This window comes from Giraffa tippelskirchi, chromosome 5 (assembly GCF_054371585.1).
Source record: "Giraffa tippelskirchi isolate mGirTip1 chromosome 5, T2T-mGirTip1v1.2.pri, whole genome shotgun sequence".
NCBI lineage: Eukaryota > Metazoa > Chordata > Mammalia > Artiodactyla > Giraffidae > Giraffa > Giraffa tippelskirchi.
This window is the reverse complement of record NC_137279.1, coordinates 95,733,242-95,758,203: the sequence shown is the minus strand read 5'-3', so window position 1 is coordinate 95,758,203 and position 24,962 is coordinate 95,733,242. Positions and strand designations below refer to the sequence as shown.

General features: G+C 46.9%; 1 protein-coding gene across 1 annotated transcript; it reads right to left on the bottom strand.

Annotated features, from left to right (window-relative positions):
* Window positions 1-13,136: 13,136 nt before the first annotated feature.
* S100A8 (S100 calcium binding protein A8) lies at window positions 13,137-14,355 on the bottom strand. Its single transcript, XM_081486030.1, has 3 exons — window positions 14,058-14,355; window positions 13,462-13,623; window positions 13,137-13,321 (listed from the first exon to the last, which is right to left on the bottom strand). The coding sequence occupies exons 2-3, from the start codon at window positions 13,600-13,602 to the stop codon at window positions 13,193-13,195; spliced, it is 270 nt and encodes an 89-aa protein (XP_081342156.1). The 5' UTR covers window positions 13,603-13,623; window positions 14,058-14,355; the 3' UTR covers window positions 13,137-13,192.
* Between the last annotated feature and the right edge of the window lie 10,607 nt (window positions 14,356-24,962).

The following is a 24,962-nucleotide window of genomic DNA, read 5'->3' as shown; positions in this document are numbered from 1 at the left end:
CAAACAGAACAGACATGAACTTGCCCTCACTGAACAGTCTAGAAAGGACACAGATAGGAAAGGCTCTCTGATAAGGTGGTGACAGAGCTAAAAAGGGCAGGGAAGCAGAGGCATTGCTTCTTGTTGTTGGAACAAAATAAATTATCAGCCTTATCTTCAGTTTGGTAAGCGGACAAAAATCTTTTCTGTCTGTAGGGGAAGGGAGACCTCTCCCTCAGTTTTTTCTAGAATGCAAAGCTAATCACTTGAGCATTTTTCAAAAAGGATCCCAGGGTTTACAGGAACTGAGACACCAATCCCTCAATGCCTTCCCCCCACTTTCCCATCACAATTCCTGAATTTGGCTGTTAGAAAAGCTGTCAAGTTGGGCTTTGATGACCAGGATCAAAGCCCCAAGGTAGGAAGAGGTTATCAAGGACTCTGAAATAAAATCTTTTTGTAATCTAGCCTAGTGATCTCCATTCAGTACTCTAGACTCCACTATATGCTTTTTGTTAACATGGTTACCATGGCAACAAGTACTGCCTAAATGAAAACCCAGACCATCCCTGTAGCGCATCTCTGCAGTAGTGGGCTAGCAATTTGTCCCTAAAACTGCACAGACCAGGTTTCAGTGGCCACACCTTACAACCACAAGAAGCAATTGCTTTAGGGGGACAACTGGTGAGACCCTAGCTCCCTATCTCCTTGGCTTGTGGAGGCAGAACAGATCCTACCAATGGAGTAAGAAAGCCACTGGGGTGTTTGGGCATTTCAGGAATGGGGAGGCTGCAGGAGGAGGAGAAACTAGACAAGTAGGAGCATGAAATGGCAAGAAAATACCATACTTGTAGTGCTGTGTTCATCCTGAACTGAACAAATCATGTCACAATTCTATTTTGAAATCACATCCAGATTACTCAGTGTCATGGGCTACTTTACCCCTTCAGAATTAGACAACTGATGTTGATACAAGGCTGTGATTATGTTAGGAAATTGGGTGTGGCAGAGCCTGTCCAAGGTCACTGCTCCCTTTCTTTTTACTTTTTCAGATGAAATTAACTCTATTTTTTAAACAGCTTTATTGAAGCATAACTTATATACAAAAATTGCACATATTTAATGTGTAAAACTCAATGAATTTAGACATTTTCAAACACTGGTGATACCATCACCACAATGGAGGTCATAAGCACATCCATTACCCCTGAAAACTTCCTTGAGTGTCTTTGGCTTTGTTTTTGGTTTTTGTGGTAAGAACACTTAGAGTGAGATTACCATCTTAACAAACATTTGAGTGCACGATGTTGTTGTTGTTCAGTCACTAAGTCATGTCCAACTCTTTGTGACCCCATGAACTGCAGCATGCCAGGCTCCCCTGTCCTTCACTATCTCCTGGAGTTTGCTCAGATTCGTGTCCATTGGGTCGGTGATGCTATCTAAGCATCTCATCCTCTGCTGCCCTCTTCTCCTTTTATCCTTCCCACCATCAGGGTCTTTTTCAATGAGTCAGCTCTTCACATCCGGTGGCCAAAGTATTGGAGTTTCAGTATCAGCACTTCCAATGAATATTCAGGGTTGATTTCCTTTAGAATTGACTGATTTTATCTCCTTGGAGTCCAAGGGACTCTCAAGAGTCGTCTCCATCACCACAGTTTGAAAGCATAAATTCTCTGGTGTTTAGCCTTCTTTATGGTCCAACTCTCACATCCATACATACTGGAAAAACCATAGGTTTGACTACATGGACCTTTGACTATAACACCAAAGTGATGTCTCTGCTTTTTCGTATGCTGTCTAGGTTTGTCATAACTTTCCTTCTAAGGAGCAAGCATCTTTTAATTTCATGGCTACAGTCACTGTCCACAGTAATTTTGGAGCCCACGAAAATAAAATCTGCCACTACTTCTACTTTCCCTTTCTATTTGCCATGAATTAATAGGACCAAATGCCATATTCTTAGTTTTTTGAATGATGAGTTTCAAGTCAGCTTTTTACTCTTCTCTTTCACCCTCATTAAGAGGCTCTTTAGTTCCACTTTACTTTCTACTTTCTGCCTTTAGAGTGGTATCATCTGCATATCTGAGGTTGTTGATATTTCTCCCAGGAATCTTGCTTGATTCTAGTTTGTGATTCAGTGCGTGATGCCGTATCTTTAACCGTAGGCACTATGTAGGCACTGAAGCTGAAACTCCAATACTTTGGCCACCTGATGCGAAGAACTGACTCATTTGAAAAGACCCTGATGTTGGGAAAGATTGAAGGCAGGAGGAGAATGGGATGACAAAGAATGAGTTGGTTGGATGGTATCACTGACTCAATGGACATGAGTTTGAGTAAACTCCGGGAGTTGGGGATGGACAGGGAGGCCTGGTGTGCTGCAGTCCGTGGGGTCGCAAAGAGCCGGACGTGACTGAGTGACTGATCTGAACTATGTTGTACAGCAGATCTCTAGGTCTTTTTCATCTCACAGGACGGTAACTTTATACCACTGAACAGTGGTAGTCACTGCTGCCTAGGAGGATACAGCTCAAAGGGGTGAGACTGCTTGAAGAACTCCAGAAGAGTGCTTCTTTTTTGTTTTTGTTCCCCCACTTACTACTGCATCCCATACCATTTTTGAGGCATACAAAAGACTATACATAGCATATAAGTTCATTATAAGGCAAAATAAAGCAGCAAATACCTGTGAATCTATAGGAAGCCTTTAGTACCCCAGACAGAAACCAAGTGATTGGTAAAGTATTTCAGAAAGCAGAGAAGGAAGAAACTAAATAACTTTTTTGTTTGCTGAAAAATGTAATTCTCTGAGAGTTGCCAGACACACTAGCAGAGTAGTCTAGTATGCTTGAAGAATGATTGTTACTAGCCAAGACATGTCCATGGACAGATGAGTGGATAAAGAAGATGTGGTATGTGCATACAATGGAATACTTCTCAACCATAAAAATGAATGAAATAATGTCATTTGCAGCAACATGGATGGAACTAGAGATTTTCATATTAAGTGAAGTAAGTCAGAAAGAGAAAGACAAACACCATATTGTATCACTTTTATGTGGAATTTAAAATATGACAAAAATGAACCTACCTATAAGACAGAAACAGACTCACAGACGTAGGGAATAGACTTGTGGTTGCCAAGGGGGAGGGGGTGGGGGAGGGGGTGGACTGAGAGTTTGGGGCTAGCAGATGCAAAGTTAAAGACATAAACAACAAGGTCCTACTGTATAGCACAGGGAAAAATATCCTGAGAAAAATCATAATGGGGGGGAAGACAATATATGTGTTTGTGTATAGCTGAATCACTTAGCTATACAATAGAAATTGATACAACATTGTGACTCATCTATACTTCAATTTAATAAAATAAAATGCCTTTTAATGAAAAAAAGTGATTTGCTACTACAAAAAAAAATCAGTAATTTTTTAAAATTTTTATTTATTATTTTGGCTGCCCTGGATCTTTGTTGCTATACAAGGGCTTTCTCTAGGTTGTGGCAAGCAGGGGTCACTCTCCAGCTGCGGCTTCTCATGGTCATGCCTTCTCTTGTTGCAGAGTGTGGGCTCTCAGAGCATGGGCTCAGTTTAGTTGTGGCACATGGGCTTAGTTCCCCAGCAGCGTGTGGAATTTTCCAAGACCAGGGATCAAACCCATGTCCTCCACATTGGCAGGCAGATTCTTAGCCACTGGACCACCAGGGAAAACCAAAATCAGTCATTTTAAATAAAGCAAATACTACATTTTGTGCGGGGTAGGGGGTGGGGGAGAATGATTGATTAGCTTCTCTACCCCAGGCTGAATTTCTTAAGACTCTGAGCCTCTTCCTAGAAGGGGGCAGGCCCACATTGCTTGGATCAGTGGGTTCTGGGAATGAGGCTACACTGAGGCTCTGACCCAACCTAGAGTGGTTGGTGGAGCCAGTTTGTTGTGAAGAGGGAGTGTGGTTGATGAAAGCTGACATTACAGCCTCAGAGGAGCATGCATTCCAGGCAGGACTGGGAACCTGGCTGAAAATGTAAAAGAAAAAAAAGAGACGAGGAGGTCAAGAGGCTCTGCAAGAACCATATGGGCTTCATGTAGAAAAAGCGTCCGTAACTGTGGTGGAGAACAGAGGCCACAAAAGGTGTACTTCGAGCTGTGAAGAATTACATGGCCCCAGTGGGTTTCCCCAGAAACCTGAGAAGGTGACTGTTGTTGCTAGACCCTGTGCTCCAGAAACTGCTGGAGGAGGCATCAGGGCCCAAGAGTGCACCAGGCAGGCTCAACCTGTTTGAGTCAGGGGAAAGGAGGACACCTGTCACAAAAGTCTCTGGGATGAGGCCCTCCAGATTGACTGGTGTCCCTGAAGCTAGTTCTGGGGTGCAGGGGGCAGGGGGAACCGGGCAGTAGTCTCTGGTCCATAGCAGGAGGGAAAAAAGAGCCAGACACATCTCATTGGAGAAAGCAGCTAAGGGCCCCCATACAGGCCAAGGCACCTGACTGGGACTTTGAATTCCACTCAGGGCATCAGTCAATGGGAAATTCCAAGGCTCTGAAGCTAGGTCTGAGAAGGAGCTTTTTCTGAGACAACCTCTAAAAACTTTGAGAAAATGAAAATGGCCATCCTCTATTTGTGGACAAGATGGCTGTTTTCTGGTGACCTAATCCCATACGGTGAATCTGTCTATAGTGTCTCAGAAGCTGAGGCTGACATACACGGGAGATGAGGCCTCTTGAGAAGCTTTCAGCCCCACAGGATTCAGCTCAGTAATCACCAGGGCCTTTCCTATCCCGGTGCAGAAACACTAGAGGAAGACAGTAAAAACTCAGGTCTGGGAAAGGCAGACATCCAAAAGAAATTCAGCAGAGGTCTCTGCTCCTTCCAGCTGCATCCCCATCAGAGAACAAGAGAGGAAGCAAGAGGGAGCAAGGGCTGCCCCTTTCCAGCCTGGAGAGCCCCAGAACTGGAGAAGTCCACAACCCTGCAGGTGAGAACTGCATGAGTGATGGATCAGACACAAGTGTCCAAATACAGACGGATTAAAGCCTGAAACAGGAGCTGTTTACCTGTTTTCAGAATAGGGAAAACAGAGAGCTATCTTGAAGCAGTTCTGCTTTGCTCTGTGGGGCAATAGCATTGAGATACCTGCCCTCTGACCCTCGCCCCCACCCCCACCCCGGTAGGCAGTTAGTCAACATCACTGCTGGCCCAACTGGGGAAGAGAAATCTCCTAGAGATATGAGGCAAGAGAGACATTTGTCCCCAGTCAGATCCACAGGCAGGAAAACTTTCCTGAAATCAAATCAATATGGTGAGCAAAAGGAGAAATCATGCCAGTGACAAAGGAAACACAAGAACAATAAAATTGATGGAAACTCTTCCAAATCCAACCTTCCCATGTGCTTTGGGTGACAGTGTCCTCTATAGAGGCCACAGTGCCTGGCCTTTACAGAGAGCTTCCCAGCAGCTTGCTAGAAATGCATCATCCACAGAATTGTGCAGACTGGCCTTCAACATCAGCTTTTATAACAAATAGAAGCAAACACAAAAGAGACTACTGCTGTTCATGAGAGCAGAAATGATCCTCAGACTCCCCCACTGGCCTGAGTGAGCCCCAGGCTCAAGAAGGAGATACCAAACACCCTCTTAGTAGAAGATGTGGAAACTTGAGCAGTTAAAATAGGGAAAATAGTTAGAGCAGGGAAAATAAAAAAGCGTAGCTGTAAATGATCAAATCATACTTATTGCATTTGGAAGTTCCTTGGAAGATTCCCATCTGCCTTGTGGATCAATTGAGTTTCCTGGAATTGGAGCCAGTTGCTTTTTGAAACAGTAGCTGGAATTGTGTCAGAAGTCTGGTTGATGGGGCAGATGTGATGTTGACTGTCAACTGTCTATGCTGGAATTGACTGAGTTTGAAGGATTTGTACAGGATACCTCCAAACCTTTCAACAGCATGGATTAGTTGGCAGAATATTTCTGGAGTAAAAGGAAGGCAGATAAAGCATTTTTTTTTTAATTTACTGAAAAGGTAATTCTCTGTGAGACCCAGAATAGGTAACTGAAGAGGGGAGTGCATCAGAAATGACTTCTGAGGTCCTACCTCAGACTGCAAGTTTCTAAATTTCTGAACCTTTTCCTAGAGGAGGGGACTCAGCATTAATATCTGATGACCTCTGGAGTCCCAGAATGTAGCACCCTCTATTCTGCTCCAAGCCTGGATGTTCCAGATGCAGGCTACAAAAAAAGCCATTCAGCTTACAGAGAAAACTAACAAACACCAGCTAATCAGTGTGTTTTCCAGTAACAGCATTAATAGCCTCAAGGGAAGAACTAAGTCCAGCTTGGCTGGACACATTCCTGAAAAAATACACAAGAGTAGCAGTTATTCAGAAGGAGAAACAGAGGAGGTAATGAAATGCAGAGACTAGAGTGCCCCACGGGGTATTAGTTTGCTCCACAAGCTCAGCGTCTCCAGATCTCCCATTACTTTTTATTTAGTTTTTCTTGTCTTATAGCATTGGCTAGGGCCCCGCAATACTAATATTAGATAAAAGTGGTAATGGGGGCATCCTTTTGTTTTTCCTGTTATTAAAGATTAATATCTGTGGAAACAACCTAAACGTTCATCAAAAGGTGAATGGATAAAGACGGTGTGGTACATATATATGATGGAATATTACTTGACCATAAAAAATAATGAAATGCTGCCATTTGCATCAACATGGAGGGATCTAGAGATTAACATACTAACTGAAATATATCAGACAGAGAAAGACGAATATCATATGATATTACTTATCTGTGGACTCTTTAAAAAATGATACTAATAAATTTATTTATGAAACAGAAATAGACCCACAGACATAGAAAACAAACTCATGGTTACCAAAGGGGAAGTAGAGGGGAGGGATAAATTGAAAGCTTGGGATTAACATATACACACAACTATATATGGAGTAGATGACCAATGAGGACTTACTGTATAGCACACAGGAACTATACTCAATATTTTGTAAAATCCAATGGGGGAAAGGAATCTGAAAAATAACATATATGTGTGCATACACCTGAAACTAATGCATCATTATAAATTAGCTATACTTCAAAAAAATAAATGTCTAATATTTTTCCAGTAAGTATGACATTTATGATGGGGTCTTAATGAATTACATCATAGTGAAAAGTTCTAGGACCAAAGCAGGAAAGAAATTCAGAGCATTTTATTTGTGTTCGATATTTTGCACTAGAAAGCATAGAGGGGAAATGTGCCATAACAAAACAAGATGCTGAGCAAGCTGAACTGATTGGAGCCCTTGCTGGGCTAGGTTGATGAAGAATCTCTGACTCTGCATGCAGGATATAGTTCTATGCTTTCTGCTGCTAATGAGGTCCCTTCGGGAGGAAGAAGAAACTTCTGCCCACTGAAAGAGCAATGGGTACAAATCATTTGAAAGAGTTGCTAAAGGTCTCTGCCCTGACCTAAGCAGCCAGTTCAGACCATGATTTTGCAAACAAGAGAATTATTCACATGGAAATTTCCACCACTCCTAAAACTGGAAGGAAGACTCCCCAACCCAAAAAGAGGGACAGTCCCTAAGAGCTTATGGAACTCAAAATGTTAATCCCCAGTTCTACAGTCATTGTCTGGAGGATTGCTCATACCAGGAAAAAAAGATAACCACAGTAATTTAGGCCCAAGTGAGGGTGATGACCTGAAGATAGAAGAAAGAAGTCCAAGAGAGAAAGTTCATTCTGGTAACTGCAGGGGGCAAGGACAAAGAGACCAAAAAGGCCAGAAGAGGAATGGCAGGCCCTCTGCAAACACAGGTTGGGAATCAACTAGAAGAAAAGCACTTTCATGTCTGAACCAGGGTTTCCGGCCTGGAGACAACCACAGATCTAATCCTAGATCTGCCATTTGCCAGATTAATAAATTTTGTTGAGTTTCTTAACTTCTCTGAACCTCCTTATGTGCAAAATGGAAATAGCAATTATCAGTCTTATAAAGGTGTTATAAGAAACAAAAGAGATAAGCTATCACAAAGTCTAGTGCTTAAAAGCAAAATTATCAACAAATATAGTGAGCCTGTGTCAAAATTCTTGTTTTAATTCATTAATGAGAGAATCGTCAAAGAAGATTTTTAAAAGCTGATTTGAAGAATATTTGAGAATATATAAAGACATTTAGGAAAGGAATGACTAACTAAGATTCTTAAATATGACTCAAGTTTTAATAGGGAGATAAAAATTAAAGCAAATGTGAATGTCTTGATTTTCTTTTTATGATGACTGTATCTACAATAGTTTCTGTTTCCAAAGCTAAACCCTGGAATAATACTGAATTGTCACTTAATTTAAGATAAGTAATTGCTTCTAATGACTAGTTTGTTTCAGTGTCATGTATATATTTGAGTTTTTCTTTTTTGCATAATATTATTTGAACAAATCTAGACAGTTTATATGGGGCTTCCCAGGTGGCACTAGTGGTAAAGAACCCACCTGCCACTTCAGGAGACATAAGAGACACAGATTCAGTCCCTGGGTCAGGAAGATCCCCTCGAGGAGGACATGGCAACCCACTCCAGTATTCTTGCCTGGAGAATCCCGTGGACAGAGGAGCCTGGTGGGCTACAATCCATGGAGTCGCAAAGAATTGAACATGACTGCATAACTAAGCACACACACACACACACACATACACACACAGAGCTGCACACACACACACACATACACACACAGAGCTGCCTTTTTCAGTTCAAATTTGCATGGTCTCAAAGTTGGCTATGGAGTATGTCTCATATGGAAATACATAAGGGTTTAACATCTCTGCCAAGCTATAGAATCATATTACCCCACCAAGCAAATGTAAATCACCTACTTCTTTATCCATTGTGATCTGTTAACCAAACATACTGTGCTGACCATGTTACACTTCCCAAAGTGCCAGATGATGGAAGGTTAACAAGCGGCAAGTACTTGCTTCTACTCAGGCAAACTCTAGCCTGAGATCAAAGATTTAAGCAATCACCATTTTGTCTTTCTCCAGGTTTGAGATGATTTTTTTTTCCTTTCACACTGCCTTCCAGAAGGATAACACCTTCCCTCCCCTTCTGGACTTCCCTTGTGGCTCAATGGTAAAGAATCCACCTGCCAATGCAGGAGATGAGGGTTCTATCCCTGGGTTGGGAAGATCCCCTAGAGAAGGGAATGGCTACCCACTCCAGTATTCTTGCCCAGAGAATTCCATGAACAGAGAAGCCTGGTGAGCTACAATCCATGGGGTCACAGAGAGGCGACACAACTGAGCAAATAACACTTGTTTTCCCCTTCTCAGCCCATCTGAATTTAGGCTGAATTCCCTAGGTCAGGAGGCCAGAATCTAGGCTGATGTCTGGACCCAACCAGAATCACTGTGGTTCCCAAGTGGAAGGATGTACAAGGAAGTCTTCTCCACCGGAATAAGCTTTATGTTCAGCTCCTAGACAACAGTTGCTCAATTCCAGATATTCCCCGTGCTCTTTAATAATTCTGTCACAACTGCAAGGCACTTGGCTGAAGTCAGGAGTCTTGGGTCTTGGGTGGAGAACCTGGATGGAGAAGTGGGATTTCAGACAGGTCATCCTTTAAGGCCGGATCTGCCTTGATTGGTGAGCCAAGTTCTCCTTTGTGGGTTCAAAATGACATGAGGCTTCCTACTAAACCACTTATTTCTCAACTTTCCACCACCTTGTTCTTCTTTTGTTGCTGGGGCAACAGGAAACTGAAACACCCTGCTCTGGGCTACAAGCCCTTTCTGACTCTGCCCAGTAGATCCTGAAATGGGCACAGCCTTGTTTCTACATTAAAATCTGCAAGTCTGCCTCTTCCACAGACCTTCCAAAGATGGCCTCACTCATCTCCACCTCATTCTTCACGTGGACAGCGCCAGCTGGTCTACCTCCCACATTCAACCATGAGCTTGGGTATCAACCACTTGACATCTCAGGGTCAATGCAGTTCTTCACAATCATTGGCCCATCACTTATGGTGAAACTCCAGAGGGCATTCTGGGCTGCCTTCCCCATGGTCCTCTGAGAGGACTCAGAGAAAGTGGACTCATTGGACTTTAAATCAGCAGAACACAGTTAACAATGGTAAGTCCCCCACCACCACCCCACCCAAAAGAATCCATTAACAACAAGTCTAACAGTGCATTTTCAAGGAGAGTGAAAGGCACTGGGATATGTTGCCCCTCACCCCCACTCAGACCCATATATATATCCACACAAATACACACATACACACACATATACACAACACCACCACCAATGTGGATAACTGAGAGGCAGAATGGGGCTGCCCTCTCCTTTTGTGCATTCACCCATTATGTTCCCTAAATATTGAGCGAGGCTTGGGATGCTTCTTGGTGAACCATGACAACCTTTCCCATCTTTTTTGGCCTGGGCCACATTTGGACCAGCAGCTCACATTTAAAGGTGCCTCTTAGAACTGCAACGAGAGCCTCCTCAATATAGGGAGTGTGTTCACACTCTTGAGTTAGGTGAGAGTCAGACACGACTGACCGTCTGAGCACACACGCACTTGACTTTGGGGAATAGATAAAGAGATCCTCCAGGAAAACTGAGAAGGAAGAACTTTTGCCCCTAACCTTCCCACACCTGCCCAGAGGGAGCCCACCTCCATATTTAATGACTAGATCCCCATCCCATTCTATGTCCCAGTCTCAGTTCTCTGCTGACTGCCAACCATTTTCACTAATACATTAGCTGAAAATAAAACTAGCTGGTAATTAAAGCCTTGCTCTGTGAATAAGGGTTTAAGCTGTAATCTTTCCCTATTCATTTGCATCCCTGTATGAGTAAACACTACCACAAAGTAAAAGCCCAGTGATCTGGGGTGAGTAATCTTCAGCATTGGGACCCAGCTCATCTGAGTGGCATTTTGTTGGGTGAGGGAGAAACTTGTTCCTCCTGAAATCTGGGGGGAATTGGCCAACTCTTTTTCTCCTCCTGGTGTTGAAGCACTTCTGCCTTCACCAACGGTCCCCTCCTTCCCCCACCTCCACTCCCACAGAGTTGGGTTCCTCTATAGCCCAGACTCCTGGAGTTAGAGGCACACAGTCATCCCAGAGAGGGTGGAAGTCTCCCTGCTCTTTATGCAGCGGTTCAGTGCCTGATGCACACAGAGGGACCCCAAGTCAGCATCCATCTCCTGGGGCACAGTGCCCCCAGCCCAGCTTCACAGAGCAGAAGAGTTGTGAAGGGGTGGGGGCAGCAGCAGAGAAACTAATTTAGCCCTTAGCAGCACACGTTCCCCACCCCCTACCCACCCCACCAAGTCTAGCCACAAACAAAACAACAATAATGGAAATACATACTGTATCTTTTTTTAGTGATGAAAGACTCAGAGGAATGAGCATATACACATACAATCAGAATGGTGTACTCAACTTCAGTTCTGTTCCAGAGATGTACCACGCATGTGTGCTTGCTCAGTCAATTCAGTTGTATCTGATTCTTTGTGACCCTGTGGACTGTAGCCCACCAGGCTCCTCTGTCCATGGGGATTCTCCAGGCAAGAATACTGGAGTGGGTTGCATGCTCTCCTCCAGGGGATCTTTCCGACCGCGTCTCTTACATCTCCTTCATTAGCTGCTGCTGCTAAGTCGCTTCAGTCATGTCCGACTCTGCATGACCCCATAGATGGCAGCCTACCAGGCTCCTCCGTCCCTGGGATTCTCCAGGCAAAAACACTGGAGTGGGTTGCCATTTCCTTCTCAGGTTCTTTACCACTAGCGCCACCTAGGAAGCCCTGAGATGTACCATAAACCAAGTCAAAATCCCTGTTGTAGAGACTCTGGTGATAGCTCCCAACCCCCTTCTCCATAACTAACATCACCACCCCTCCTGCTAAGTGAGGACAATGGCAAATGTCCCAAAGACGCAGCATGGAAACTCACCTTGCTAGCTGGTTTCTGGTGAGAGATGCCCATTCATTTTCTGGCCCTCCTGTTTCACCAGACCCTTGGAAACCCAGAGTAATGATGGGGAGATTATTTTTTTTTCTCTTTGTTTTCTTTTTTTTTAATTAATTAATTTATTTTAGTTGAAGGCTAATTACTTTACAATATTGTAGTGGTTTTTGCCATACATGGACATGAATCAGCCATGGGTTTACATGTGTGCCCCATCCTGAACCCCATAAGTCACTGATTATCGAAGCATTCACCCACAGGGAAACAATTGAATACTCTATTCTTCACATTGAGTTTTATTAATGTATTAACCTATCTTCCCTTTCCTTTATTTTTTAATATCTATTTTATTTATTTCACTGTGTTGAGTCTCAGTTGGAGTGCGAGGGCTTCTCTCTAGCTGTGGCTCAGGGGCTCTGGAGGGCATGGGCTCAGTAGGTGTGGTGCATGGGCTTAGTGACCCTGCAGCGTGTGTTGTCTTCCTGGACCAGGGATCAAATCCATGTCCCTTGCCTTGGAAGGCAAATTCTTAACCACTGGGCCACCAGGGAAGTCCTTCCTTTATTATTGAATAAAGTTAAGAGGTTGGGAATGGAGAGAGAAGGAAAGTGTCCTAAACCTCTTTAGAAGAAATTACAAGTGTGGGGGCCAGGGGGCTCATTGGTGTTACTTAATGTAGAACTCTAAGAATCCACCTAAAGTCACACAACATAGAATCACTCTCTATCTCTTTCTCTCTCTGTATCTCTGTCTCTCTTTCTCATACACACACACACACACACACACACACACTTCTACATAGTTATATCGCTAACTTCCTGAAAGTTACATCTAAGACATTTTGCTGGAAATTAAAATTTAGAGAATACTCTGAGTTTTCTTTATGTTACCCTGTTCTCAAATCACCCATATCATATATCACCCATATCACTCATACCACAGCTATAGCATCTTGGACTTTCTAAAATCCTTAAATCCTGGAACTCAGGACTCAGGATTGTGGGGCTGGAAAAGCTCAGGAATAGTTTGGGAAGAACACGGGAGGAGAGCAGACAGGTGGTAAACACAGAGGGTGGTGATAGATGGGTAGTAGGGGCAACACAGGTCTGTTTCTCTTCCTTTGGGTTTTCCAACCCTCCCTCCACCCCTACAGGAGCCTTATTCCACAAATGGAAAGCAAGCAATCAGGAGAGACCTGAGGTATCAACTATTTTATTACTCTGCAGGGACGAGTCCAGGCCCAATAGCTCTGCTATTCTTTGTGAATGTCTTCATGGGCTGCCAGGCCCACCTTTATCACCAGCACAAGGAACTCCTCGAAGTTAATTCCACCATCCTGATTGATGTCCAACTCTTTGAACCAAGTGTCCGCATCCTTTTTCTGTGAAGATTGGAGAGAAAGAAGTCAGAGGGTAAAGATCTCCGGGAAGCTGAGGCGTGGCTGTCTGTACGGGGCAATACAGGAGATCAGTGACCCAGGGCTTCATCAGAGCCAGGCCGAGAACCCCAGTCCCTCCTCACCTTCAGAAACTTAGGACACTCTGTCTCTAACAATTTCTTCAAGTCATCCCTATAGACGGCGTGGTAATTCCCTTTCAGCAGGGAGTAGTTGTGGTAGACTTCAATCAGGCAGTTAATGGCACTTTCCAGATCCGTCAGCATGGTGTCCAAGGATTGCCCCACCTGGAAGATGGAGCACCCGGGCAAGCCCGAAGTGGGAAGGGTGCCTGTGGGGACACTCAGGAAGCTTCTACCCCAGGGGATGGCTTTGTCTTGGATGGCACCATCCAAATAACTAAAGCCGGCAGAGGGCTATGGCTATAAGGGGAAGGGGTGGGATGATGTAGATGAGGGTGTGGGAAGGAGCAGGGTACCCAAGCACACTCAGTGCTGCCAGCTCTCCCCATGTCCTCATCCTCTGTCCAGAAAGGGACCAAACTGCCCTCACTCAAAAGTCTTAGAGCCCTCAGCCCCTTCGTCAACCCCAGGCTCTTGTTCCTCTGGACTCTGTCCAGATACCACCGAGCTTTCTTTCCCCTCCTCTGAGAAGGCTGCTGCACTCCTCAGCCCACCCCAGGGGAAGCCTGCAGTGTGGGACAGACCACAGTTCCACTTACCAGGTCTCCCCAAAACAGAGTTGCCAAAGGATATGCAGGGCTCAGTGTCGGCTCCCTTTTATAGCAACCAGGATTGGCCAGCTGCCCAGGGCCTCGGGCCACTCAGAGGCAGCTACTCCCTTCCAGTGTTGCTACAGCCTCAAGTTTCCCAACAAGGAGAATGGGGCAATCACTGTGCAGAATGAAAAGTCCTGAGGCAGAGCACAGCAAAGGTAGGAGGAAGGCAAGTGCCAGGCAGTGATGCCCAGGAGGAGAAACCAGGAAGAGGGCATGATAAAGATTCTGCCTGTGGGCTGCTAGCATCCCCTGGCATGGCCAACCATGGAAACTCACTCCTAAGTCCTTCCCACTGTTGCTGTGGTTATTTGCATGGCTTCTCTATGCATCTCGGAAATAGAACTGAAGTTGAGTGCATCATTTTGAGTACATGCAAATAAGCTCATTCCTTCATAGCATTCATCACGTTGTCAAAAGGTTTCAAAGGCCCCTAAAAGGTTAATAACACTTGTCCTAGTTGCTGGATTTTTAGTAATGTAAGGTGGAGTATTTCCATTATTGTTGTTATGTGTGTGGCTGGACTCAGTGGGGATGTGTGCTGCCAAGGGTTAAGTCAGTTTCTCTGCTGCTGTCCCCACACTTTCACAACACTTCTGTTCTGTGAGGCTGGGGTGGGGGGGCACTGTGTCCCAGGAGATGGACGCTGGCTTGGGGTCCCCCTACGAGCACAAGGCACTGAGCCGCTACATAAACAGCAGGGACCCTTCCATCCTCTCTGGGATGATTATGTGCCTGTGACCCCAGGAGTCTGGGCTAGAGAGGAAAACAACTCTGTGGGGTTGGGGGAAGAGAGGCATTTTGGGAGAAGGCAGAAATGCTTCAACCCTAGGAGGAGAAAAGGAGGTGGGCAATTCCCCCCGGATTTCAGGAGGAGCGAGTCCTTCCCCCCTACCTGGGTCCCAGTGCTGAAAATTTATTATCATTTCTCTTGTACAGAGCACTTGACATTCGTGTAACCTATTCAGACCCTCAGAACATGCCTATCAGAAAGTCGGGGCACAGAGCCCCCTCAATCTATACACACGGAAGCCGAGACCTAGAAAGGTGAAGCAGTTCACACAGTTTCCCAGTGCAGATGTGTCAGAGCGCAGACAAGATCCCAGAGCACCAGGCTCCAGGGCATGATCTGACAAGAACATGACTCTGCTGAGAAAGCCCCTCCCATCTCTCCATCCTTCATACATCGAACCACTATTTTCCTTATGCTTCTCCAAGGCCTAAGCCATCATCGCCTCCTAGAGGAAGCAGAAGCAGATGGGATTAGTCTCTCTTTACTTCATGTTCCTGCAGCCCTTTGGTCTTTATTCTGTCATTAATTTTGTAGCTGTGTGATCTTGGGCTAATTACTTAACTTCTCTGTGCTTTAGTTAGCTCAATTATTAAATAGAGATTACAATAAAGTCTACCTCCAACCTACATAATAGGAGAAAATATTTGCAAATCATATATATGAGGAAGGGTTAATATTCAGAATACAGAAAGAACTCCTATAACACAACTCCAAAAGAAAACAAACAACCCAATGAAAACTGGGGTGGGAGGGAGGTTCAAGATGGAGGGGATTTATGTATACTTCTAGTTGATTCACATTGTACAGCAGAAACCAACCACAACATTGTAAAGCAATTATCTTCCAATTAAAAATAAATTTTAAAAAACTGAGCTAATGAATAGAAATTTCTCCAAAGGAGACATGCAAATGATCCATAAGCACAGGAAAAGATACTCCATATCACTAATCATTACAGAAGGCAAATCAAAACCACAATGAGATACCACCTCACATTCATTAGAATGTCTACTGCCAACAAAAATGGAAAATAACAAGTCTTGAAAAGGATGTGAGCACTGCTGGTGGGAATGTAAACTAGTGAAGCCACTGAGGGAAAATAATAGAGTGGTTTCTCAAAAAATTAAAAACAAAATTTCCATTTGATGCAGCAATTCCACTTCTGGGTATATACCCAAAATAATTGAAAGCAGAGTCTCTAAAAGATATTTGTACCCTCATGTCCACAGAAGCATTACTCGCAACAGCCAAAATGTGGAAGCAACCCAAGTGTCCATCCACAGATGAATGGATAAATAAATGTGGTATATACATACAATGGAATATTATTCAGCCTTTAAAAAGGAAGAAAATCTTGACACACAATACAACATGGGTGAACCTTGAGGACAGACAGTGAAGTAAGACATTCAAAAAGACCATATCTGCATTTATATGAGGTACCTGGAGTAGCTGAACTCATAGAAACAGAAAGTAGAGTGGTGGTTGCCAAGGTCTAGGAGGAGGGGGGTGTAGGGGTAATTGTTTATTAGGTACAGAGTTTCAGTTCCAAGATGATGAGAGTTCTGGAGACTGGATGCACAACAATGGGAAAACATTTAACACAACTGAACTTGACACTTAAAAACTGGTTAGGATGGTAAATTTATATATATATATATATATATATATATATATATAGCTCAGTCATGTCCTACTGTTTGTGACCCCATGGATTGTAGCCCACCAGGCTCCTCTGTCCATGGAATTTTTCAGGCAAGAATACTGGAGTGGGTTGCCATTTCCTACTCCAAGGTTATATATATATATATATATATATATAACCACAATTTAAATATTTTAAAACCCTAAATGCTTCCACTCACCCAAAATAAAATCTGCCCGATAGTGTTGTTGTGAGCATTAAAAATAGATGCAAAATATTTATGACTTGTGGGCTTTTATTAATAGATACTGTATTTTAATTAAAAGTTTACACACAAAAAACACATGAGGCATTTAAAGCAGCACATAGTAAGCAAACACTGTGTGAGTGTGTACCGTGATCACTGCCCTATCAATAAGTCTGATTCCCCAGCTGGGCTGTGAACCCTTGAGGACCCAGACAGGGACACTTGTCTCTGCCTCCCTGGGACCCAGCTCAGTGTCAGCTATACACTATAACAGCAACAACAATCAATAAGCACAAACAATAGCAAAACAATGGTTGGTATTTATTGGGCTCTTACCATGTGCCAGGAACCATTGTCATTGTGTAAGAGCTTTATTTACATCAATCCATTTCACCCTCACAATAATCCAATGAAGTATGTTCTATCATAATTTCCACTTTACAGATGAGGAAACTGAGGCCCACAGAGACACACTATTTGGTGCCTCATGACCTACTGTGACATCATCCATTTCCTGCACTTGACTGGAATACCTCTTTGCCAGTAAAGTGCTTCTCATCCTTCCTGACCCAGCCCAGGCACCATCTGCTCTTGTCCATTGCTGACTCTCTGTCCCACACTGCTGTCAACAGTGAGTGAATTCTCACCTCCATGCTACCAAGCTCTTCTGCATCACACATTTGCTCTGCTATATTAGAGTTCATCTGTTTATTGCCTGTCTTTTCTTTGGGACTAAGGGCTCCTTTAGAGCAGAAACCACACCACATCTTGGGGTCTGGTACATACTAGGTACTCAGTTAATACTTACTGAGGGAATAAATGAATGAAGAATTGAACACTTGATCAAGCCCTTATCCCATGCAGAAATTCCCTTTATCATATCCAGCCACTTTAAATGATAGTGTTTTTGAAACAAAGGAGAATATAGACCCACCAAATACAGTCTGCCTTCCTTGATAGTCAACCTCTTGATAGGAAAATAGGGCTGTTTATGACATCAAATATGACAAGTTTTCAACCAATGATCAAGCACTTGGCGCATACCTATGGTTCTCCAGGCCCACTTCTAAATGACCTGCACAATCACATCTTACCCCAAATAGCACATCATATTTTCAGAGTGTTTTTGCATCCACTAACTCATCTGATAGCACTGTGAAGTGGACATCACAGATATAACTATCCCTATGTGACAGATGAGGAAACTGAGGCACAGGGAGTTACCTGAGGTCTTACAGGCATGTGTCCTGCTTTGTTTTGGTGCTAACATGCCAAAAGCACACTTTAGAACAAGCTAGCTTTTTCTGAGATTCTACTTTGGGTCTGTTCATCAGCCCAGGATGGCATTCACGCTGACCTCTCTCAAGGAGGGTGATGGCGAGATTGACGGAGATGATGTTTTTCCAGGCCCCAACCCCTCAGGAGATGCCTGCCTTGAAGCCACTCCTGAGAACGTCCAGGTAGAAACAGCTTTCTTCATCCAGAAAGGACAGAAAACAGGCCCCAGGTCCAGGGAGGCAATCATAAACCATGATCCCCTCCAGCATCGTGTGCTTGTCATTGAAGCCTGCTGATCAGCGAGGCCATGAAACACCGCCCCAGAGAAGCTCTCCCTGGACAGGCAGCCTTGGGGACTTCCGGGAGAGCAGGAGCCAGGCTGAGCTGACCCAGCAGGAGATGGTGTCAGGAATTGGGCAAGCGCAAGGGGAAAAAGGTAGCGTCTGTAATCAGACTGACGGACATGGGGCAACCCAGGGGGAACGGAACTTAGTCCTGTTTACAGGAAAGAGCTCAGTCCTGGCTGTGTGTCTCAACACCAGGCCCGAGCCCATGGCTGAGGAAATGCGGAAAGAGCATGCAGGGCTGGTGGAGAAACCCCCAGGAAGAGGCAGTAGGACTGGGCTGAGCCACTGCTTTGTAATCAAAGGCCTGTGCAACCCAATACATTTCAGGTGAGACAGGCAGGAAGGATCCACCTGGGCCTGGGGCAAGGGTGGCCTGAGTCACCCTGCCAACTGTCTCCAAGTCTCTGGATGTGACTAAGGGCCTGCAGGAGGCAACGTAGACCCCAGTCATGGGATTCCAGTCCACAGGCCCCATTCCTGAGCACCCCCCACTCCACGCCAGCTGAGCACACACTCTGTATGCTGATGTTGGGCCGTGCATGGGTCATGGAGATGACAGGACGGGGTCCCTGTCTTGGTGGAGGATACAGACAGCCACACATAACCTCAATGCAACAGGATAAACACCTCCACAGGGGAGGTCCAGAGGAAAAGTGGGGCCAGTGACACTGACCCCTAAATGATAAGAATTGGCGATCAACCAGTGTGTGGATGTGGCGTCCACCCATCCACCAGAGGGCCTGCTTCAGAGCTCCACCGATCAGGAACAAAAGTCTCTAGTTCAGCCTGCAGGGCGCTGTTCCCCGTTTGGTTCACAAATTCAGTTGGCAGAGGGAACCAAACCAAGTCCTTTAAAATGATACCCCCAATCACCTGCATAGGGGTGCAGACAATTACCCATCATTCTTTCAAATAACTCATTGTTTCTATCACAGTGCACTCGGGACATGGGGTCTCAGACCATCCTCAGAGAAGAAACCCACCAAGATGGACCCAGCAGGACCTAAAGGCAGAGGAGACCCTCCCCCAAGAGACTGCATCAGATTCCTGGGCTCCCAGGGAGAGACAAAAACAAACAACACAGGGAGAGGGCAGGGGCAGGTCTGAGCTGGGAGGAGTCACAAATAGCCCAGAGTCAGAACAACACCCGTATCCATCATCATTTATTTATTAATAAAAAGAAAACCAAACCCTCCTCTCCCCAGGAAGCCTTCCCTGATCGTTCCACTCATCACTCTCCTCATTGACGGGCTACATTACCACCTTTAAGTTTGACCTGTCTCTGACTCAATGTGTGGAAAACCCACCTCACAATCTTCCCTCACTGACTGGCCACGGACCTGCCACCCATGTCAATTACCAGCATCATCATTCCCACCCTGTCCTGGCCCCCTTCCCAAAGGCTCCGCCTTTGTTAGGGCTCTCTTTTGAAGCTGGGAGAACTTCTGCCCCCATGGCTCCTGTCCAATCAGGTATGTGTAGTGAATGAGTGACCAGAACATCAATGGTGGGGCCCGGCTTCCTTGTCAGAGAGCTGGCTCCCCAAGAGAAGAGACTCCACCCTCTCAGACCGCAAGCTGAGGGTAAGGGCTGTCTCCCTGCTCAGACAGGGGCTCCTGGGCACAGACTATCTCTCACCCAAAATGACTGATCCTCAGAGTAGGACCAAACCTTTCTTTCTGGGCCCAGAACAGATGCATGGAACCAGGAACTGAGCAACACCCAGAAGTCTTTACAAAGTTGCTTTATTCTCTTCCCTCACAGCATCCACTCCACACACACACACACACACACACACACGGCTGTGTCTTCAGCTGCCCACAGCTAGGTCATGCCCGCTCCCTAGGCAGGCCTCTGCACTCCCCCTAATAGAGGCTGTGCCGGGTGCAGTAGTGGGCACACAGCTGCCGGTGGTACTGCAAGTGGTAGTCCTTCACCAGCTTGCCCAAGATGTAGAGGAACTCCTCAAAGCAGATCTGGTTGTCCTGGTTCTTGTCCGCCGCCCGGAACAACTGTGTGATGTAATACGGCTCCTTCCGGCCCTGAAGAGTGAGCAGAGGGTCAACCACACATTCCAGCACCACCCCGCAGTGAAGGCCAGGCGTTCCTCGGCCTGCTGGTGGGAGGATGGGGGCAGTCGCGGGGGAGAGTGTGGCCTGGCCCTGTCTGGAGGGGGGTTTGCAGGAGACAACTCCTCACTCAGTCAGTGGCCAGGACCCTCTGTGCTGCAGAATGTTCAGGCAGCAGTGTCGGGGGCACCTCAGCTAACTGGACCTGGGGCTGCATGGGAGACAGAGTGCAAGGAGGGCTCCATGTGCTGGCTGACTGGGCACCCCCAACACAATTCACCTTTACCCATCATCAGGGGCTGTGGGCTAAGTCGGTTCAGTCATATCTAACTCTGTGCAACCCCATGGACTGTAACCCGCCGCCAGGCTCCTCTGTCCATGGGGATTCTCCAGGCAAGAATACAGGAGTGGGTTGACATGCCCTCCTCCAGTGGATCTTCCTGACCCAGGGATTGAACCCGTGTCTCTTGCATTGGCAGGCCGGCTTTTTAGCACTAGCTCCACTTGCCTATCTCTCCCGCAGCTAAAGTGCCAGCTCCCCTGCAGGGACAGCCCAGCCCAGGGGCATCAGGTTGGAAGGCTATGCCTTCCTCCTCCACAGTGGGAGCCTCCAGGGCAGAGCCCCCTGCCCCTCGTGTCTGCATCTCCAGAGCTACTGCAGGGCCAGTGCCAGGTGGGGTCATATATCTCCATGCATTATCATCTGCCTGGGAACTGTTTAGGACTCTGTGCCCGTGTCACCTCCAGAAAGCACAAAAGACGGGAAAGGCCAGAGCTAGGGGCCCTGGAGTTGCTGAGACGTCCCAAGTAGACAGCCCTCAGGGCTGGTATAGGGAGGAAAGGGGCATCTGAGGTGGATGGGACAGCAGGGAGGAGTCCAGGTCAGAGGGTAGGTGAGCAGTGTGGGTGAAGCAGATGTCAGCAGGATTTCGTTGGTGGGCATGGGAAAGCTGGGATGAACTTCTCAGAAAGCCTCCAGGAAGGAGGTCACTGCAATTGTAAGCAGCCGTGGGCCTGGGAGCAGTCCTCATCCCTGTGGAAATTCTCCCCCTCCATCTCCCCCATGGCCCCACCATCTACTTGTTATCTTATCTCCTCCGCAAATTTGGTTGACCTGAGAAAACTGGAGGCGTCCAGCCTCGGGCAAGCGCGTCCCAGCTTCCCTCCTCTCAGACCCCTGCCCAGGCTGCTATGTCTGCCCAGTGAGTCCCCCAGTGCAGGTTCTGGGGGTCCTAGCACAGCCCCATGATATTGGCAACTGGCCTTGGAAAGAAAAAGTTTTCCCAGCAACAGGAACTAGCCAGCCACCCTGGTCCCACTGCCCTGTGACTCTCAAGGCTACACTCCAATAAACGGAGGGTGAGGCTCTCTCCTCTTACATGTCCCAGAGGCAGGCAGGGGACACGACATGAGACGTGACCAGAGGAGGCACCTCTCCTGGAATGGAGGGCCTTGAGTTGGGCACCACCTGAAGTCCTCTAGACGTGGCGTCCAGAGACCCCAGGGCTGGGCGCCAAGGGCCAAGATACAGACACTTCCTCCAGCCTTGCAGTCCCCAAGGAGCTGGGGAGTCACAGGGCTGGGCCTGATGACAGAGGAGAGGCACAAGCCTGATGAGGTGACTGAGCCCAGCCTGAGTTCCAGGGCTGGGCCCCCAGGCTTTGCAGAGGGACTCTGCTGGCCTCTTAGATGGGAGGGGAAATGATATTTCCCAGCCATTTGCACATTAGCAGCAGCCACCACAGCCCAAACTGTCCTCCACTGGGACTAGGAGGTGGATGAGAGAGGCTTGTACAGACCCCAGGAGAAGGGCCTAGGGTTCTAAGGACAGGTGTGGGGCAAGGTCGCTGACTGAACTAGCCTGTGGGCAGAGGAAGGATTTAGGTCTTTTTCTTTCCAGAAGCAGGTCAGGCAGAAGAACAAACAGGTTTGGGGTTAGGACTGAGTTTCAGGGATTAGCTGTGTTTGGTCTGGAGTGGGGCCAGGCAGAGAGTTTCAAGAGAGGGAAGGACAGAAAATAAAGCTAGGCTGGGCCACGCAGCCCCCACCAAACATCCTCCCCTCCGCCCAACCTCACGCCCCCTCCCCTAGCCGGAAGGTCTCCTAAGAGATGGCCTTCTGTACCTCCACCCGCGCCACTCACTTCCAGCCCCACAAGCAACCCCATACTTTATGTATCCCCACCCAATCCCACGCACCAAGGTCTCCATGAAGCGGGGCACGTTGTCCATGAGCAGAGCCTTCAGCTCCTCCAGCGACAGTGTCTCTACATCCCCTTCCCGGGCAGCGTACTCGTGGTAGCAGTGGATGATTTGGAAGAGGGATTCCTCCACTGGTGTGTTCGTCATGGTGGCTGGGCCTGGGCCCAGGACAGGGGCAACTCAGGAGATGCAGGGGGAAGCAACTGGGGACAGTGGAGAATCTGGGGGCAGGGAGCACAGCAGAGCAGGCCACACAGAGGCCAGGCCACAACAGGTGGGTACTTCCTCCAGGAATCTTCTGCCCACCTGTGTGAGGGCCCCTCTCTGCCCTCCCCACCTGACCCCTTGCAAACCTGGCTCAGCCTCCCTGCCCTGCAGGAAACTTCCACAAACTCAGGACAGGGCTCTGTCCCTTCTCTGAGCCAGCAGCCCTCCAGGAGACAGGATCTGTGTCCTGTGTCCCACCCCTCACCATGCCCTCAGCTTAGGAGCCCTCAAAATTAAGAAATCAAGGAGCCCTCGAAATCAAGAATGAGAAGAAATTACTCTTGGAAGCAAGACGACATATCCCAATGGAAATATTTTTAAACCCCTTGAGAAGGCAAGATACCCACTACCCATAGACTATTTTGTAACACAAATAGAATATTGAGATAATTTTCCTACCCAGAACCCCAGACATGCTCAAATATGGTTTTCCTTTCGGGGCTGAACACAGACGGCATAGGGATCCCATCTTGCTCCCACTCCTGCTCTGACTGGCCCTCTCTGAAAGAGTCTGTGTGTCATCTGCACACCCCCGGGGTCCCCAGAGTCTCTGTGTGTGGGGCTGTTCAGTGTCCAGTGTCAGGGGCAGGCAGGGGTGCAGCAGCCTCTTCCAGTCACCCCACAGTACCATCCAGGTGCTCTACATGGGTGAAGGCAGGCGCCCTCAACCCCCTGCTCCCTACTTCCTTTAGAGATGAGATCCCTGTTTTCAGGAGACAGGGCTGTCCTATAGCACCAGCTGTCTTCCCTGGGTTCTGGGCAGATAAGATTCAGGACAATTGGTTCCAATTCTTACAGAGTCAGCCAGGCCCTGGGCAAAGCAGTTTATGCACAATATCCCATGCAGTCCTCACAATGACCTTAAAAAGTAGGCATCATGCCCCCACCCCATTTTCCTGAGGAGGAAATGAAATTCAAAAAGGCTAAGTAAATATACCCAAATCACACAACTGACCATTTGGAGCTGGAATCAGTCAGTGTCTTTGAGGTTATAAGACATGTTTTTGATTTGGGAGTCCTTAACCCTTTTGAGGCCACAGTATGCTATTGGGACATCCATCTACAAGGCACACATCCTCCAAAATGGGTAAGCGACTCCTTTCAGCTATCCTGGACCTTTGCAGGATATCCTGGACACACACAACCCAGCCCACCCACACAGCTCTCTTGGATCAGGCGCTGACCTGTTGCCACTGGGGTGAGGCTGCTGCTGATCCACAGTCTTGACCTGTGTTTTATCCTAGAGATTCCTTGGCGCTCAGGCAGGAGGCAGTTGTGAGAGCAGGGGCTCCTCCGCCAAGTCCCACATCCTGCCCATCCTCAGTGCCTCCAATTATGGCAGCCAGTGCTGTGACTCTTAACAGGTTCCTCAGCAGCACGATTGAGCCTTAATTGCATTCCTGAGATGACAACACATGACACTGCTTTCTATGATTAACTCAGTCAGTTTCAGGGACCCACCTGCCCTCAGAGCCTGATCTAAAGCATCTCAGAACCACAGAAGATCATGTTATCCATCTCCCCACCTCAGAGCTCATCATCACAGCTCCAGGGCTCATTCAGGGTCAGACACACAACTTAAATACATCTTTGGGGATGCCCTCCCTCAATTAGCAAACCCCCAAACTCCAGAGTCATGAAGCACATTCATTCATCCATCCAACAAATATTTCTCAAGTAGTAGGCCCTCTCTAGGCAATAAAGAGTAAGACATGAGGCCAAGTCACAGGGTGGGGATGCTTGGAGGGGACAGAGTCACACACAGTCAGAGAGCACTGTGAACACTACTAATTTAGTGGCATAAACAGCGTACCCTGGGCACCCAAGGAACACCTTCTTCCTGCCTGGACAGCTGAGGAAGGTTTCCTTGGGAGATGCTATTTGCAGTGGCACTTGAAAATATGGTTGCAAGGAGAGGCATGGAGAACCAGACACTCCAGACAGAGGAAAAGGCTTTGCCATGGGCAAAGGCTCAGGTGCATGAGAGAGTGGCTTGCTTGAGGG

What these genes read in the sequence shown, in the direction of transcription:
- S100A8 (XM_081486030.1), bottom strand. Translation starts at nt 13,602, where the DNA reads ATGCTGACGGATCTGGAAAGTGCCATTAACTGCCTGATTGAAGTCTAC. An exon ending in AGTGTCCTAAGTTTCTGAAG is followed by an intron (nt 13,322 to 13,461) that starts GTGAGGAGGGAC and finishes CAATCTTCACAG; the next exon opens with AAAAAGGATGCGGACACTTG.